The sequence below is a fragment of the Chanodichthys erythropterus genome, chromosome 12 (genome assembly GCF_024489055.1).
Source record: "Chanodichthys erythropterus isolate Z2021 chromosome 12, ASM2448905v1, whole genome shotgun sequence".
Classification (NCBI taxonomy): Eukaryota; Metazoa; Chordata; class Actinopteri; order Cypriniformes; family Xenocyprididae; genus Chanodichthys; species Chanodichthys erythropterus.
Window position 1 is genome coordinate 18,115,584 of NC_090232.1, and position 16,350 is coordinate 18,131,933.

At 36.2% G+C, this 16,350-nt stretch overlaps 1 protein-coding gene across 2 annotated transcripts in view; it reads left to right on the forward strand.

Annotated features, from left to right (window-relative positions):
- spock3 (SPARC (osteonectin), cwcv and kazal like domains proteoglycan 3) overlaps positions 1-16,350 on the forward strand; it is a 50,560-nt gene that overhangs the window by 15,659 nt on the left and 18,551 nt on the right. For both annotated transcript variants that reach the window (XM_067402435.1, XM_067402434.1), the window contains 4 exons: positions 389-428; positions 9,085-9,193; positions 11,252-11,357; positions 11,564-11,663. In XM_067402435.1, coding sequence (XP_067258536.1) covers positions 389-428; positions 9,085-9,193; positions 11,252-11,357; positions 11,564-11,663 — 355 coding nt within the window. The remainder of the gene's footprint in view (positions 1-388; positions 429-9,084; positions 9,194-11,251; positions 11,358-11,563; positions 11,664-16,350) is intronic.

Consider the following 16,350-nt stretch of genomic DNA (forward strand, 5'->3'; position numbering starts at 1 on the left):
TGTTCTGTCTAATGTTTATTTGTTTTCTCCACAATGCTTCCTCTACAATCAGGAGGTGGAGGTTTGTATGATTGTGCCTTTGTTTTTCCATTGAAACAGAGTCTTGCTAATCTGCCTGTTTGTCTGCAAGGAAATCCTTCACAGTTTAAGTTGTGTCCTTTAATACTGCTGTTGTTGCATGATAATATATGCAACGAGCACTGAATGTAACTGCTTGTACAAGTACATGTTGAGCTGAATGTGTAACTACAAGCAAGGCAATATAATAATATGTACTTGCATAGTTTAAATAGCAAAGATTACTTTATGTATAATAACATAATAGAATTTTAGAAAAGAAAACAACTGCAGAGTGTTGATTTATTCTGTTGGTCAACTTCTGTTTTAGGAACCAGGAACATGGAGCCCAGGAAAACCATTCGATCAAGGTAAGATTGTCAACTAAAAGTAGCAACATAATTGTGTGGTTTTTTTTTAAATATGTGTTCAGAGTTTAAAAATCAAAGAAAACTCTAAAGCTGAAGTGTGTTTTTTCATTTTTTAGTAAAATTCTTTCTTCTGACCAGCCAGACTCGGCAACAACTGCTTAACCAATGGCGTGAGTTTGAGGCAGGGCTATTTGTTTAAAAAGTGAAGGATTAGGGGATTGTTCATTATTAATAATTAATAAAAGTCAGTTATTCTACTTTTCGGTTTAAAAAAAAGCTCTTTTGTGCACAACTTTTTTCTAACATCACTATTTTGAAAGCATCACCCAAACCCTCGCTATTTCTAAGCAGTTATTGGAGTAACAAGGTTCCCCATGTGTATGTGTGTGTGCATTTTTGTGATTTATGAGGACACAAATTTGGTATTATGACGTGTACATGAACTATGAGGACATTTAAATGAGTCCTCATATTTAAAATAGCTTTAAAAACATACTAAACAATGTTTTATTAAAAATGCAGAATGTTTTCTGTGATGGGTAGGTTTAGGGGTAGTGTAGGGGGATAGAATGTACAGTTTGTACAGTATAAAAACCATTACGCCTATGGAGAGTCCCCGTAAAACACATATACAAGTATATGTATGTGTGTGTGTGTGTATGTGAGTGTGTGTGTGTGTGTGTGTGTGTGTGTGTGCTTTTGTTTATATTACATTGTGGGGACCAAATGTCCCCATGATGTAATATAAACCTGAGTTCACCTACATCGTGGGGACCAGCCAGCGGTCCCCACAATGTAAATGGGTTTATAAATCATATAGAATGAGTTTTTGTGAAAAAGTAAAAGTTTGCACAGTTTCCTGTGAGGGTTAGGTTTAGGGGTAGGGGCAGGGTAGGGGGATAGAATGTACAGTTTGTTCAGTGTAAAATGCATTGAAGTCTATGGAAAGTCCCCACAATTCACAAAAACAAACATGTGTGTGTGTGTGTGTGTGTGTGTTTGGTCCAAGAATTCCCTATGCCAGTAAAACCTAAATTTATGAAGTTGTAAGGATACAATTTCAGTCCCCATGAGGAAAACATTTCATAAATCTTACTAAATAATGTTTTTTTGTGTGTTGTTGTTGTTTTTTCTAAATTTAAAAGTGCATAATGCTTTTTTGTAAGGGTTAGTTTTATGGTTAGGGGATAGAATGAGAAGTTTGTAAAGTATTAAAGGGTTAGTTCACCCAAAAATGAAAATTCTTTCATTAATTACTCACCCTCATGTTGTTCCACACCCATAAGACCTCTGTTTATCTTCGGAACACAAATTAAGATATTTTTAATGAAATCCTATGGCTCAGTGAGCCCTACATTGACAGCAAGATAATTAACACTTTCTATACCCAGAAATCTACTAAAGATATATTTAAAACAGTTCATGTGACTACAGTGAGTACAGTGTTTCAACCTTAAAGTTATGAAGCGACGAGAATACTTTTGTGTGCCAAAAAAAACAGAATAACAACTACTCAACAGTATCTAGTAATGGGCAATTTCAAAACACTGCTTTATAAAGCTTCGCAACTTTATAAATCTTTTGTTTCGAATCAGTGGTTCGGAGCGTGTATGAAACTGCCAAAGTCACGTGAACCATTGAAATTTCAAAATGTTCGAAAAACTTAAGACATAACAAAACGTTTACTCAAATCACGTGATTTTGGCTGTTTCATTCACGCTCCGAACCACTGATTCGAAACAAAAGATTTGTAAAACTTCGAAGCTTCATGAAGCAGTGTTTTGAAATCGCTCATCACTAGACAATGTTGAATAAAGTTTTTTTTTGTTTGTTCTTTTCGGCACACAAAAAATATTTTCGGCAGTTTATAATATTAAGGTTGAACCACTGTACTTACATGAACTGTTTTAAACATGTTTTTAGTAGCTTTCTGGGCATTTGAAAGTGTTAATTATCTTGCTGTCAATGGAGGCCTCACTGAGCCATCGGATTTTATCAAAAATATCTTAATTTGTGTTCCGAAGATGAATAAAGGTCTTGCAGGTGTGGAACGACATGAGGGTGAGTAATTAATGACAGAATTTTCCATTAATGGAATAAATTACAATGTAGTACATATTAAAATATATTATTATATTATTAAATTGTAATATTAATTCACAATATTACTGTTTTTTACTAAATTTTTGATCAAATACATTCAGCCTTACATTCAGGTACAAATACATTTCAGGTACAAATACATTCAGGTAAGCATGAGAGACTTCTTTCAAAAACATTTTTATAAAAAATCTTACAGACCCTGAATTTTTGAACAGTGGTTCCAAAAATAAAAACTTTTGCTAAAGTAGATGGCTCTTTAATGCAATATTTTGAAACTTTAATGTGAGTAATAACATACACGTCTTTCAGTTAATCAGTATAAAAGATTAAACAGTCCTGTGGTATAGGGATACTTTATGTATGGGATTTGTGCTTATAGGCAGTAAGAACATAATAAGCCATGAAATCCCAACATCACAACTTTTTTTACTGTTTAATTAGTAGTAGAAATGGCAGAAGAATTGCCCTTATGATGAAATGTTTTATGTTATAAGCTACTCATTTCATTGAGGTCATTGGAAATGGAAAGATCTGTATCTCTTCTCCTTTGAGCCATAGCGTCTTGCTTGTTATCAGCGTTGAGTGGATGTTAATCAGGCATGTATGTTGTGTGAATTCACAGTCACATGCTGTGGCCTAATACCCATATCATCACGTTACATCCATCTGAGAAAATGAGAAAACTGCTTTTTAAGACTGTATCGCATCAAGCTCTCAGTGTGCAGTAAATCTTATGAGATTATGCATATTCGAAAGTCATTAGAAGCCCCTTGAATATTCATCACAACTTTGATATTTATGCAAATGACTATTGATGGAGCATTGACTGAGTCAAGAAGAGCAAGCAGAGCAATTTAAAATAGATTCTGATCATAGTCAGACATGATGATGCACAAATCAATCACAAATTTTGTCATACACACACACACACCCACCCACGGACAATGGACTCAGAGGGTGCTGAGGAGATTGGGATTGGATAAGCCCTAAAGCCTATGCAGGATTTGACTAAGGCTCTTACCATGTGAGGTCAGAGAGCGTTCGAAGTGTGGCTGTGTGTCTGTGTGTGTGTGTGTGTGTGTGTGTGTGTGTGTGTTCGTGCTTTGACAAGGGGAAGGTAAAGGATGAGTATGTTTGTGAGATATTGTCTTTCTTCCTCTGTGCATGTGCGTGAGCCTCTTAGGCATTAAGGTACTTAATGGCATTAGAAGTCTTTTATCCTTTCTCTCTCTCTCCTTTTCTACTCTTCCTTTAAATTCCTCTCTTCCTTTTCGTCACAGAGCATTAGCTTCTGCCCCATTTTCAGGCTGTAACAGGAATAGAATCCTTATTTACACACAGTGAAATCAGACAGATCATACTTATTATATATATGGGCAAATCCACTAAAGAGTTACACCACTTTTGCATGCTGTATTTCAGTGAAAAAGCCTGCACATTATTTACTAACACCACCAATCCAGCTTAACCAGGTGCTAAATATGCTAAAATAGTGCTTAAAGTCTAGTTCACCCTTAAAGGCAGGTTCATCCAAAAAGAACTGCTCACCCTCATGTCATTCCAAACCCACAAGTTCATTTTCAAAGCACAAGTTAAGACATTTTTAATTAAACCTGAGAGATTTCTGTCCCGCTTTTGAAAATGATGCACTTTTTGAAGAGTCAAAAAGACAGTGTAAAGGCATTGACATGGATATACTGTAGAGCAGAGGTTTTCAAACTGTGGGTCGCAGAATGGGGAAAGGTGGGTCAGGCAAAGTCACTTGGCTACAGCTAAATTTGCGTTTCAGTGAATGACACAAACACACACACACAAATTTAGTCCAGGGCTGCATGATATACCAATATTAAAGAAGAGAAATCGTGATTTTCTAATGTTTTAGAGTGAAGTGCATGTGCAACTTGTAAAAACAAAGTTTTCTGCATCTCAGAGCGGCGTTTCATTATTTAGCAGCTCAATGCGCATTATTAACGAGAAGAAACTCATTTGCATTATACCATAGGCTGTTTTATGTCTGTTCAATTAAGGGCTGTTGTCTTTCAGGGACATGGTCGTAAGAGTGTGTTCTTTGAATTCCTCTGCGTGCATTTGGCTTCCTATAAACACATAAGGAAAATATGTCTGTAAAAAGCGTTCTACATGTACACACAGAACAGGCATGAGAGCGTTTTCTGCTCTGGACACTGCGATGAGTTTAATACTCGCAGCACGGATCACGGTTCATATCCAGACCAGACCAAGCCCGTTTCAAGTTTTACGGACATATTTCATCTACTCTAATGATCTACATGAACCAGCGTTATGTATACAGGGTTCCTACGCGGTTTGGAAAAGTATGGAAAAGTATGGAATTTGATTTGAGTAATTTCCAGGTCTGGAAAAGTATGGAAAAATATTTGTGTTTCCAGACTATTGTCTCTATTCAGTTTTCTAATTTATTATACCTGCAAACTAGACACTTTACAGCGAAATTAGCTCTTTTGAATCAAAATACATAATTTATGTGAATCGTGTAGATCCAAAGAGGTTTTTTTCAGGGCGAGTACGTGTCTCAGGATTCTCACAAGAATCGAAAATGGGCTACTTTCCCATAGACTGGAGTGAGTCGTGATCTTTCTTGGTGCTCTGTGGCATGATAGATCGCTGTAGTGCTCGTGAACCGACCATCTCTTCTGCTTTACTAGTTACAGCACAAAATAAACATGATTGAACATCCGCAGGAATGTTGAAAGATAAAGTACAACTTACTGAATTCTGTATCACATGCAATCGATCAATCATTGCTTCAACTGCAGAAAGGCATCAATAAAACAGCATGTAAAAATATCACATTTAGCCTACCTCAGAAAAGCCGTTCAATGGCCAAAATCTCATTATTCAGCTACAAAAATGAACTTCAAGAGGAGCATTTTGCTAAATATGTGCACTATAGGCTATCGCATATTCATTGTATTTGTACTTAACATGTGCTTCGATATTAAATGTATAAATCTGTTTCATGACAGCCACCATTTAAATGTTTAGGCCTAAATAATTTAAAAAAAAAAGAGAAAAATAATTGTCATTAAAAATTTATATAAACTTCCTTATGTGTAATTTAGACTATATGAAAGTAGCTTGCAAATCAGTTTTAACCTAATATTATAATGATGTACCAGCTGTGGTTCCTTGTATAATTTACAGCATTAGTTGATTTTTTTTTCTTTGAGGAAATTTGCCATGTATTTGACCTGATAGGCCCCAAATGAATCAATATTGAATCGAAGGTAATCAAATCAAAATCAAAATTTTCAAAATCAAAATCAAGCAAGCTTCTGAATCAAAATCGCATTCAATTGTGAAATTTGTCAATTCTCAGCCATACTGTCAATAATTTATTATTATTTTTATTTTTTTTTACTTGAAGGAAATGTTGGTTTTCCTATTTATGTTGTTGTCAGAGTGCACCAGAATGCTTCATTTACATGTTAAAATCATGCCCCCAGACCACCCTACATATCACCTTTTACACCTCTTTTTACTTTGCAGATGTTTATAAACTTGTGAATTTCTAAAATATTTCTAAAATTTCTAAAACTGATACTGCGCTTTTGTAGGCTACTCGTACACGTAGGCTACTCTATAGAAATGTTTTGATACCAACAAATACTGACAACAGAACAGAATGGATAAATCAGAGAAGGATGTCTATGAAGTAAATGTGTCGAATTATTAGAATGTTAAACAAATTAAATATTTACGCCTATGTAGCGAGTGGTATGGTCAGAAAGGGAAACAAAGTCACTACCCTTTTAAACAGGGAATATATTAGTACTTGTAAATTAATCCACAACAGAAGTCACACAGCAACGTAGTTTTAAGAAGAGAAGGGCCTTGACGTAAATACTAAATACAAACGTTTATTTCAACAATCAAACACTGATTTAAAAATCACTAAAAGACTGTAAGAACCCTACTACAAAAATGAAGCAGAGAAAACAGAAAAGGAGACAGAGGCTTACCAATGGCAGAAAAATGTTTGGAAGGAGGTCTGGAAATTTGAGTCTGGAAAAGTATGGAATTTTGAAATGGAAAATGTGTAGGAACCCTGTGTATACTTTGTGTACAGTCTCATATTTAATCACATCTTCTACAGTAGAACAGTATGTGTGATCATGAATGCAATGACACAATGGATTATTTACATAAACAGAACTTTGTTGTCAATAGGTTTATATTTTTAATTATAATGTTACACATAAAACATGACTGTGTTTACATGAATACTTGCCAAGACCAGTAATTTGACAAATAAGCTTGGAAAAATAACTCAATTTAGTCGCTCTTTGTGTGCGAGCACAAAATCTGCAGGTATGAGTAAAATTATGGCTAATACACGCAATCCCACGCCATTCCCTCTGTAGCACAGACAATATTCATCTGGAGCAAATGAAAGAGTGAGTGAGGGGAGGCATGTTTGTGTGTCAGCTCGCTGTCGGAGAGATGAAAGAGCAAGAAAGCGCAGCTGGAAGCTTCTTTCAGATATTTCAGTATCGATATGTATGGAAAAATCTATATTTTTGACAACACTACATTACACTTAGTTTTTTATTTCAGATGCCTTTTTAAAATACTACAATTGAAAAATGTATATAATATATACATTTTATAAATGTATATAATATAAGACATAATCAGGGCTTGACATTAACACCCGCCAACCCGCCCAAGACATCCACTCCCACTAGCCACTTTGGCGGGTTGAATTTAATTTCAGCTTACAGCCAAAAGATCGTCGTAGCACAAAATTACAATTCAATTACAATTCTTTATCGATTAACTTGCTGTTAGTGAACGCAGGATAGGTGGAATCGTGCGGAATGACACCAAAGACTACAGAATAACACAAGACGTGTTATTGTTTTGAATGGGAGAAAGTGTAACGTGTAATATGGCGGAACAAGTCCCGCCTTCTAAATAAGAGCCAATCGCCGACTGGTAAAGCCATCGTGTCACTTCAGCGGCTGTTAGAATCACCGGTTTCTATAGAAAAAGTCAGACGCGCACTTCCGAAGAGACACGCATTTAGGTCTGCGCATGCGCATTAGCTTTATCCAGCCTGAAAAATACAGTTTTTTTGTCATGATTCGAGCATTTAGAAACTAAATTTATGAGCCGGTTGTTGTTAGATTTCATTGGTTATTTCAAATATGAAATTTAATCGTAAGGTTGGCGAACAGTTTTGGAGAATTTGATGTTTCCCCATTCAAAGAGATTGCATAATGCCCAGGATGCCCGAGAGGCGTTTCAAAGATGGCGCCGAGTGAAATGACTTGTCTTAAAGGGACTTTGATGACACACAACAGAAGCACTCTCTCTCTGTCGCACCCAGTTCTCCTTGCACCTGAATAGTCAAATACACGCACACAGAGATGTCAAAATGCCCATCGTGTGGAGTATCTTGGCTTAAGTTGATGTAAACAGGTGGGTAATAACTGGATATGTGTCAGTAAATTACGTCCATGCATTCAGCAGCCCAATTAAATACCTGTCTGTCATTAATGTTAATCAAACAACAAAAAATGTTAAATAAATGTTAAATAAACCTACTGTATCTGAAAAGAAAAAAAATTCATTTACTATTGTTTTTTGTAATTTTCTAATTTACAAAAATAACATAAAATTTCTCATATTAGCCCATGCTCATATTGCCCACCTCTTGCCCACCTGTACATACCAGCTGATATACAATGTAGTCTTGATTTGGGTGGTCAATCTGCACTGAAAGTTTGAAAGGGCTTTAAATCTTCTAAATCAAGGAAAATTACTCAATATCAAGCAATTTATGCATGCCAAAGTCAAATTTAATCATATAAAATGTAATTTCCCAACAGCAAAATTGTGGCCAGTGAAATGCTGAGTGGCTAGTAACTTTGGAAAACCACTAGCCACAGTGGCTGGTGAGCAAAAAAAAAAAGCCAAGTGTTGATGCCAAGCCCTGGATGTATTTATGAACATTCTGAAGCGTCAAATGTAAAGGACTTTCAATGAAGGGACAGAAATCTCTCAGATTTCATTTAAATATCTTAATTTGTGTTTCAAAGATGAACAAACATTTTATGGGTTTGGATTGGAAAACCATGTCGGTAAGTGATAACATTCAGCCATTTCAATGTCTTTCTTCTGCTGAACACAAAAGAAGATATTTTGAAGAATGTCGGTAAGCAAACAGTTGATTGACCCCATTGACTTTCATTGTACAGGTTTGGAACAACTTGTGGGTGAGCAAATTATGATTTTTGATTGAATTAAGTCATTGTCATTGTTTTTAGTACAACCACACCTCCTTTATATGTAGATTAGGCTTATTATAGATTTTGCCTTGTTCACAAAACACACAATTCATATCTAGTAACTCAGATGCTGAAACAATGCAGACAGCTTGAGCAAATAAGTGTGCACAATTAATTCTTAGTGAAGCATATAGCTAAAAGTGACACCAATATGTTTATCTGTTTTCGTTGTTTGTATACATAAACATGTATATACATGTTTATTTTTGCATGTGTTTCAGCTCTAGACCCTGCCAAAGATCCGTGCCTCAAGATGAAATGTGGCCGCCATAAAGTGTGTGTGGCTGAGGATTACCAAACACCCACCTGTGTCAGTCAACGCAGGATGAGGTAAATGTCCTCTGCTCGGTCTGACTAATTAGCGAAACAGTAGTAAAAACAGTGTGCAGGTGTGGCCAAAAAGATTGGCACACTTGCTGCCATGCTTGAATATGTGCATGACATCTTGAATTACATACACATTTTGGAGCATTAGAAAGTTGCATCTCGTTCGAAGATCAACACTTCACAAAACACCCAGGAAGAGTGGAAAACAAAAAACTGACTAAGTGGACAGCAGGGAGTCCAGAACTAATTTCTACTGAATACCATTGGAGAAATCTGAAAACAGCAGTTTGAACAAACTGTTAACAAATGCACTGAATGTCATTAGAGGCTTTGGAACTGTCCAATGGCTGTTCCACCAAATATTAAATCTATGTTGCCAATAATATGGTCCAGCTTTCAGATTGTAATAATTCCATATTTTTTCCAAGCCGGGTCCACTTCAAGCTAAACAAACACATATGTGGATAACAAAAGATGTTTTTTTAGAAAACAGAAATCTGCTAATATTTAGGTCACAACTGCAATTGATTTTATTATGGACTATGCAGTTACCATTTTATCCAGTTAAGGACTTGCTGTTGCATTTTGGGATATTTTTTTCATATTGATTTTACATGGTACATTTTCCTGCATGTTTGATGTTAAGTATGGCAAAAAAATTGTTTGAGAGGAAACAAGGGCTGTTCTATGTTCTTACCCAGTCAACCTATCCTGGAACTAACTGGGCAAACTTGCCTGCCAAAGTCTGGGAATTAGTTCTTCTTCTTCTGAGAGAGAGAGAGAGAGAGAGAGAGAGTGTGTGTGTGTGTGTGTGTGTGTGTGTGTGTGTGTGTGTGTGTGTGTGTGTGTGTGTGTGTGTGTGTGTGTGTGTGTGTGTGTGTGTGTGTGTGTGTGTGTGTGTGTGTGTGTGTGTGTATGTGTGTGTATGTGTGTGTATGTGTGTGTGTGTGTGTGTGTGTTTGACCGAGGTGAAAATAAGGCACAGACTGACCTGGATTTTGCAAGCTACTGTTGTCAACAATGATTGTTGTTATGAAACTAATCATTTAGTGAATTGGGGGTGATAGCATAACACAAATGTTTATTTAATGGCCCAATGAAACACAGACAAAGGGGGATATTCAAGAGAAGTATCACAGAGATCAACAGAAAGAGAGAAAAATAAATAACAGAAGTAGGATAAAAACAACATTGGATTCTCAACTGGTGGGTTGCAAGTACAACCCATTCAAAGCTAACGTTAGAGCAGTGGTTCTCAACCTTTTTAATTCCATGGTCCAGATATTTATGCTAAATATCTCACAAGAAACAGCTATGCAATGGTGCTTCTGTCAGATCACATCTTTGATAATACACACTACGTGATTGTCACTCACATGAACGAGCACAGATTTGCCTCTTTTGATTTCAGGCATTTGACTGCGATTTCCACAAAACTGTCGGCGAGTGAAAATTGGGGCTAAAATCATGCAGAATGTTCCCAGCATTAGAGGCCAATAAAACTATTAGATGTATTGTTGATTAAATCAAATCTGGGATCGAATTTCAAATTTAAAAATCAATTTGCGGTCAACCCAACGATTCATTCTTATTCAATTAGGCAGATTCCAACATGTAGAGGTTCTTAACATCTCATCCTCAAAACCCATGAACAAAACTGCAAGGGAAAATAAATTATGAAAATATTCACTTAAAGTGAGAATAAATATGATTTGTGTTGACCACAATGACCATGGAGTGTTTATTTTAAACCATCAAAGATCATTTTTTAAAAGCAAAATTGTCAGTTTTCCAATTCACTCTGTCATTTAATGTTGCTTATTGGATCTGTGCAGTTCATCTAAATCGAAATAAATTTCAATTGATTTTAGGGAAATTTTTGTTTACTTTTTTGTACTGTATTGGGTCACCACTGGATTTTCAATGTTAAATGAGGTAAGCAAACCAGTGCAGAACCAGTGCAGTAGAGGATAGTAGGAGATAGAAAAACAGGCTGCATTTCTGCAATATTGTTTGGCTTGTTCATTGTGTTAGAAGAGCAATCTCTCTTTCTATGTGCAGTTTTAAGGACATGAATTTGAACTCACCACTGCTGAAATGCAAAAGATGTCCAGTTGTGCACCCTTCACCTGTTTGTGGAACAGATGGACACACTTACTCTACCAAGGTAACAGACACGCTACCTGTTTGTGAGAACTGCCACTCTGCGTGTGCATGTGTGTGTGTGTTTCTGTACGCGTTTACTGTCTGAATTGCTTTTCATAATGCTGTGTCACAGAGGTATTCAACCAAGAGATTAATCCCTGATCAACAATGCACTTTACTTATCTAATCTGAGCTTTATGTGTGTGCCTGTGTTTGTGTGTGTTGTAGTGTAAACTAGAATATCAAGCTTGCATCTCTGGGAAGCAGATTTCTGTGAAGTGTCCAGGACAGTGTCCCTGCCTTTCAGGAAATACAGCAGAGAAGAGAGGTACATGCCCTTTATCACTGCAGTTTATTTCTATTAGGCCCACAAAGGTTTGCACTCAAGCAGTGTCTTTGTTTGGAATGGAATATGTGCACTGATTTTTGCATACCATACAGCAGGAATGGGCAACTTCGGTCCTGGAGGGCCACTGTCCTGCATTTTAGCTCCAACCCTAATCAAACACACCTGAACAATCCAATCAATATCTTCAGCACTACTAGAAAGATACAGGCAGGTGAGTTTTTAATCAGGGTTTGAGCTGAAATCTGCAGGACGGTGGCACTCCAGGACCAAAATTGCCCATCCCAGCTGTACAGTATACAGAGTGCATTTTATATTAATTATGGATGATAAACTTATAGATCAATGACTAATAAGAATATCCACAATACATGTTTTTAAATTCTAGTTTAAAACACATGCAAAGTTCTTATATGTATAGTTTAAATTTATGTTGAATTTGAAAAACATTTTAAAGAAAATTTTTAATTTAATGATGCTAAAAAAGTCATGGTGTAACCATCAGGTAAAAATATTTTTCTTTCCCCTTAAATACATAAGAATGTACACATCTTATAGGTTTAATTATTCACTTTCCTTCAAAAGTTTAAGAAGAAAAAAAAAAGAAATTAATTTTATTCAGCAAGAAATGCATTTAAAACATTTGACATATGACTGACATATTTGAATTTTATTATGATATGAGGACAGTTGTGTCACTATTACATTTTACATGTTATGCCCCCAAAAAACATATAAAAATTATTTTTAATGTAGAAATTAAAAACATGCCCATAATAGACAAGGTGTATTGAAGTCTATGATGATCTATAATTTAATAAATCCAGAACTCTGTCAGCTGTCCTACATTCATTAGTCTCATTAGTCAAACTGCCACATCAAAAAAAAAAAAAAAGAGAGAGAGAGAAATTAATAAATGTATAGACATTGGTATCGGTATCAGCGAGTACTAGAAAAAAGTATCGGTACTCGTACTCGGTCCTTAAAAAATGGTATTGGTGCATCCCTAATGTCTAGTTATCTTCTTGGAAATCCAATTTTGTGTAAAAAATTCTTGCCAGTCTTACCCGGCTGTTTGAAAAATTAGTCAACGAGGAGAGATTACAAAATCATAGCTGATATTACTTCTGGTCCATTCGTCACACTAGAAAATTTACAGCATTCACTATTTGTTGTATATTGCATATTTAAGAAAATGTAGTATGTCATCCAGGTATTATATACATACAGTTTGTACACTGGACACAATATACAGTACATACTACATTGTAGGGGTGTAGCGGTTCAAATTACTCACAGTAATTTAATTTTTATCACAGTTTTAGGGTCATGGTCTTGGTACGGTTCGGTATGTGCTATGTTTATGAAAAAATGACTACTGTCAAATAAAAATAATGAAAATAAGAACAAATTATCAAACTACAAGCAACAGCACTAAATAAATACAATAGAGCAGTGCTTACAATAAGAGATAAACAGTGCTTTTCAGGTTATTTAGGTATCTAACTGTAGTTTTCAGGTACAGAAATTGAAGTAATCAAACGCTTACCCTTGAATGTTTTAAATGTTAAGGCTTAAATGAGTTTAGTTTAAACAGATAGCAATGTGTGCTCTTTAGTTCTCACCTGCGCTTATGCAATATCAACACCCGGTCATTAGAGCATACCAGAGATGGGTACTCGAGTTAGTGACTCGGACTCGAGTCGCTCTCAAGTCACATTTTAATAGACTTCAGACTCGGACTCGACCTGAAATGACTTCAGACTCGACTCGACTGGACACAGAAGACTCTTGACTATTTTAAAAACAACTCAAGTCTTTTACCGTTAAAGGTGCTCTAAGTGATGTCACGCGTTTTTAGGCCAAAACATTTTTTGTCATATACAGCTAACATCTCCTCACTATCCGCTAGCTACCTGTCCCCTGAACACACTGTAAAAAAAAAAACGGTCTCTGTAGTCGCCACAAGCTCCAAAAAAGGCAACAAAAACTACCAGGTGCAGTCTGGACCATAATAAACATGCTTCAGCCAATAACCGACAAGAATGATTTTAAATGTGCGTTCATGTCCGTTTCAGGAAGCACGGAGGGGAGGGGGAGGAGGAGGAGGAGGAGGGAGGGTCTAGCTAGCATCTGTTTTGTTTGACAACACTTTGAACGTCAACAGGAAGTTACTCCACCCAGGATTTAGCACTAAGTTTTATCAATCTTTTCGTATTTTATGCAGCTTTTCTTTCTTAATGTGTCCATAAGAGAGAGATAGAAAGAGATGATAATCCATTTATTACTTAAAGCTCATATTTTAACGTATCGCAATCAGCATGCCTACAGTTTTCTATTGATTTAAACATTCAGAGGTTTGATATTTTCTGATAATGACTGTCGACAATAACAACAAAGCATAACAAACCGTGACTCACTTGCGCCATCTTGCGTCCACTTGGCGACTGTATTGAAAATAACCATTCGTGTTGCCAGGACGATTGTTTTGTACATTGTAATGGATTATAAAGTAACAAGCTGGATGTACATTATCCCTTACATCATAGGACCTTAATTTCAAACAAAACAAATGATAGAAAGATCATATTATTTTGTCTATATAATATAACTAGGATAAAAAAAAAAAGATATATACATACTTAAATCTTTTTTTTTTTTATGACTCGAGACTCGACTCGGACTCGTAACAAAAGACTTCAGATTTGAATCAGACTCCAGTGATAAAGACTTCAGACTTGACTTGGACTCCGGCTGAAAGACTTCAGACTAGACTCGGACTCCAGATAAAAGACTCATTAACATCTCTGGAGCATACAGCACTCCTATTGACTGTTTTGTCTAGACTGTTTTTGGATAAATCGCTGTTGACAAGTATTGGGAAGCCAGAATCTATCAACAGAAACATTCATTAGCCGAACTCTGCTGGTCTGTTTTATGCATTATTTTCAACAAACTATATTATAGATGCATCGTCAGATTTAAAATGAACCGCGGTGCAAGTGTATGCCGAACTGTATGGTTTGATTTTTTACCGAGAACCATTACACCCCTACTACGTAGTAAGTATAGTATGACAGTGTGCTATTATGAATATGTGAGTTTTCTCCCTTAAGCCTTCATATATGGTAATGATAAATATATCATGTCATTACTAGATGAACCAAATTATTCTATATATAAAACCAATCTTTTATCTCAGTAGCTGTGGAGAGGAATGTGTACCCTCTAGGGTGGGTACTTGGCATGTTTTCAGCTGCAATGAGAGCAGCAAAGACATTTCATTACACCAAACTAGTCTTATTTTATGTAGAATCTCGAAGCTGAATCCCTTAGGAACTTATTAAATGTTTGCTGTTTCAGATTGTTTTTGTCAGTGTGTGTATGTGTGAGAAAGACAGCATGGTAATGTTTGTTTTCATCATTATCCCAATGAACATACAGGTGCTGGTCATAAAATTAGAATATCATCAAAAAGTTGATTTATTTCACTAATTCCATTCAAAAAGTGAAACTTGTATATTATATTCATTCATTACACACAGACTGATATATTTCAAATGTTTATTTCTTTTAATTTTGATGATTATAACTGACAACTAAGGAAAATCCCAAATTCAGTATCTTAGAAAATTAGAATATTACTAAAGACCAATACAAAGAAAGGATTTTTAGAAATCTTGGCCAACTGAAAAGTATGAACATGAAAAGTATGAGCATGTACAGCACTCAATACTTAGTTGGGGCTCCTTTTGCCTGAATTACTGCAGCAATGCGGCGTGGCATGGAGTCGATCAGTCTGTGGCACTGCTCAGGTGTTATGAGAGCCCAGGTTGCTCTGATAGTGGCCTTCAGCTCTTCTGCATTGTTGGGTCTGGCATATCGCATCTTCCTCTTCACAATACCCTATAGATTTTCTATGGGGTTAAGGTCAGGCAAGTTTGCTGGCCAATTAAGAACAGGGATACCATGGTCCTTAAACCAGGTACTGGTAGCTTTGGCACTGTGTGCAGGTGCCAAGTCCTGTTGGAAAATGAAATCTGCATCTCCATAAAGTTGGTCAGCAGCAGGAAGCATGAAGTGCTCTAAAACTTCCTGGTATACGGCTGCGTTGACCTTGGACCTCAGAAATCACAGTGGACCAACACCAGCAGATGACATGGAACCCCAAACCATCACTGACTGTGGAAACTTTAAACTGGACCTCAAGCAATGTGGATTGTGTGCCTCTCCTCTCCTCTCTTCCTCCAGACTCTGGGACCCTGATTTCCAAAGGAAATTTACTTTCATCAGAGAAAAATGTAAAAAAATAAATTACATTTTAAAATATATGAAAATATATTAGTTGTTTTAAGTTATTTTAAATTGCAATAATATTTCACAATGTTTCCCTTTCAAGGGAACTCAATGCTGTGTCAGAATGTTGACGCTATGAGAATGCTTCTGCGTCTAAAGCACGTGAGATAACTCCAGTCTCATTGGCAAAATATCCCATGATGCTAGACGACGTACCACGGAAACTATGAAGGATACCCAGACCAAACATTGTCAGCTTTTGAGCCTTCAGTAATTGCTCTGTGTGCATCTGACTATCTATTTCGTGTTTGTCCCATAGGAAACTAGTATGGCGAATAAGCAGCAATTTATGCTGCGTTCCAGGCAGGTTTTT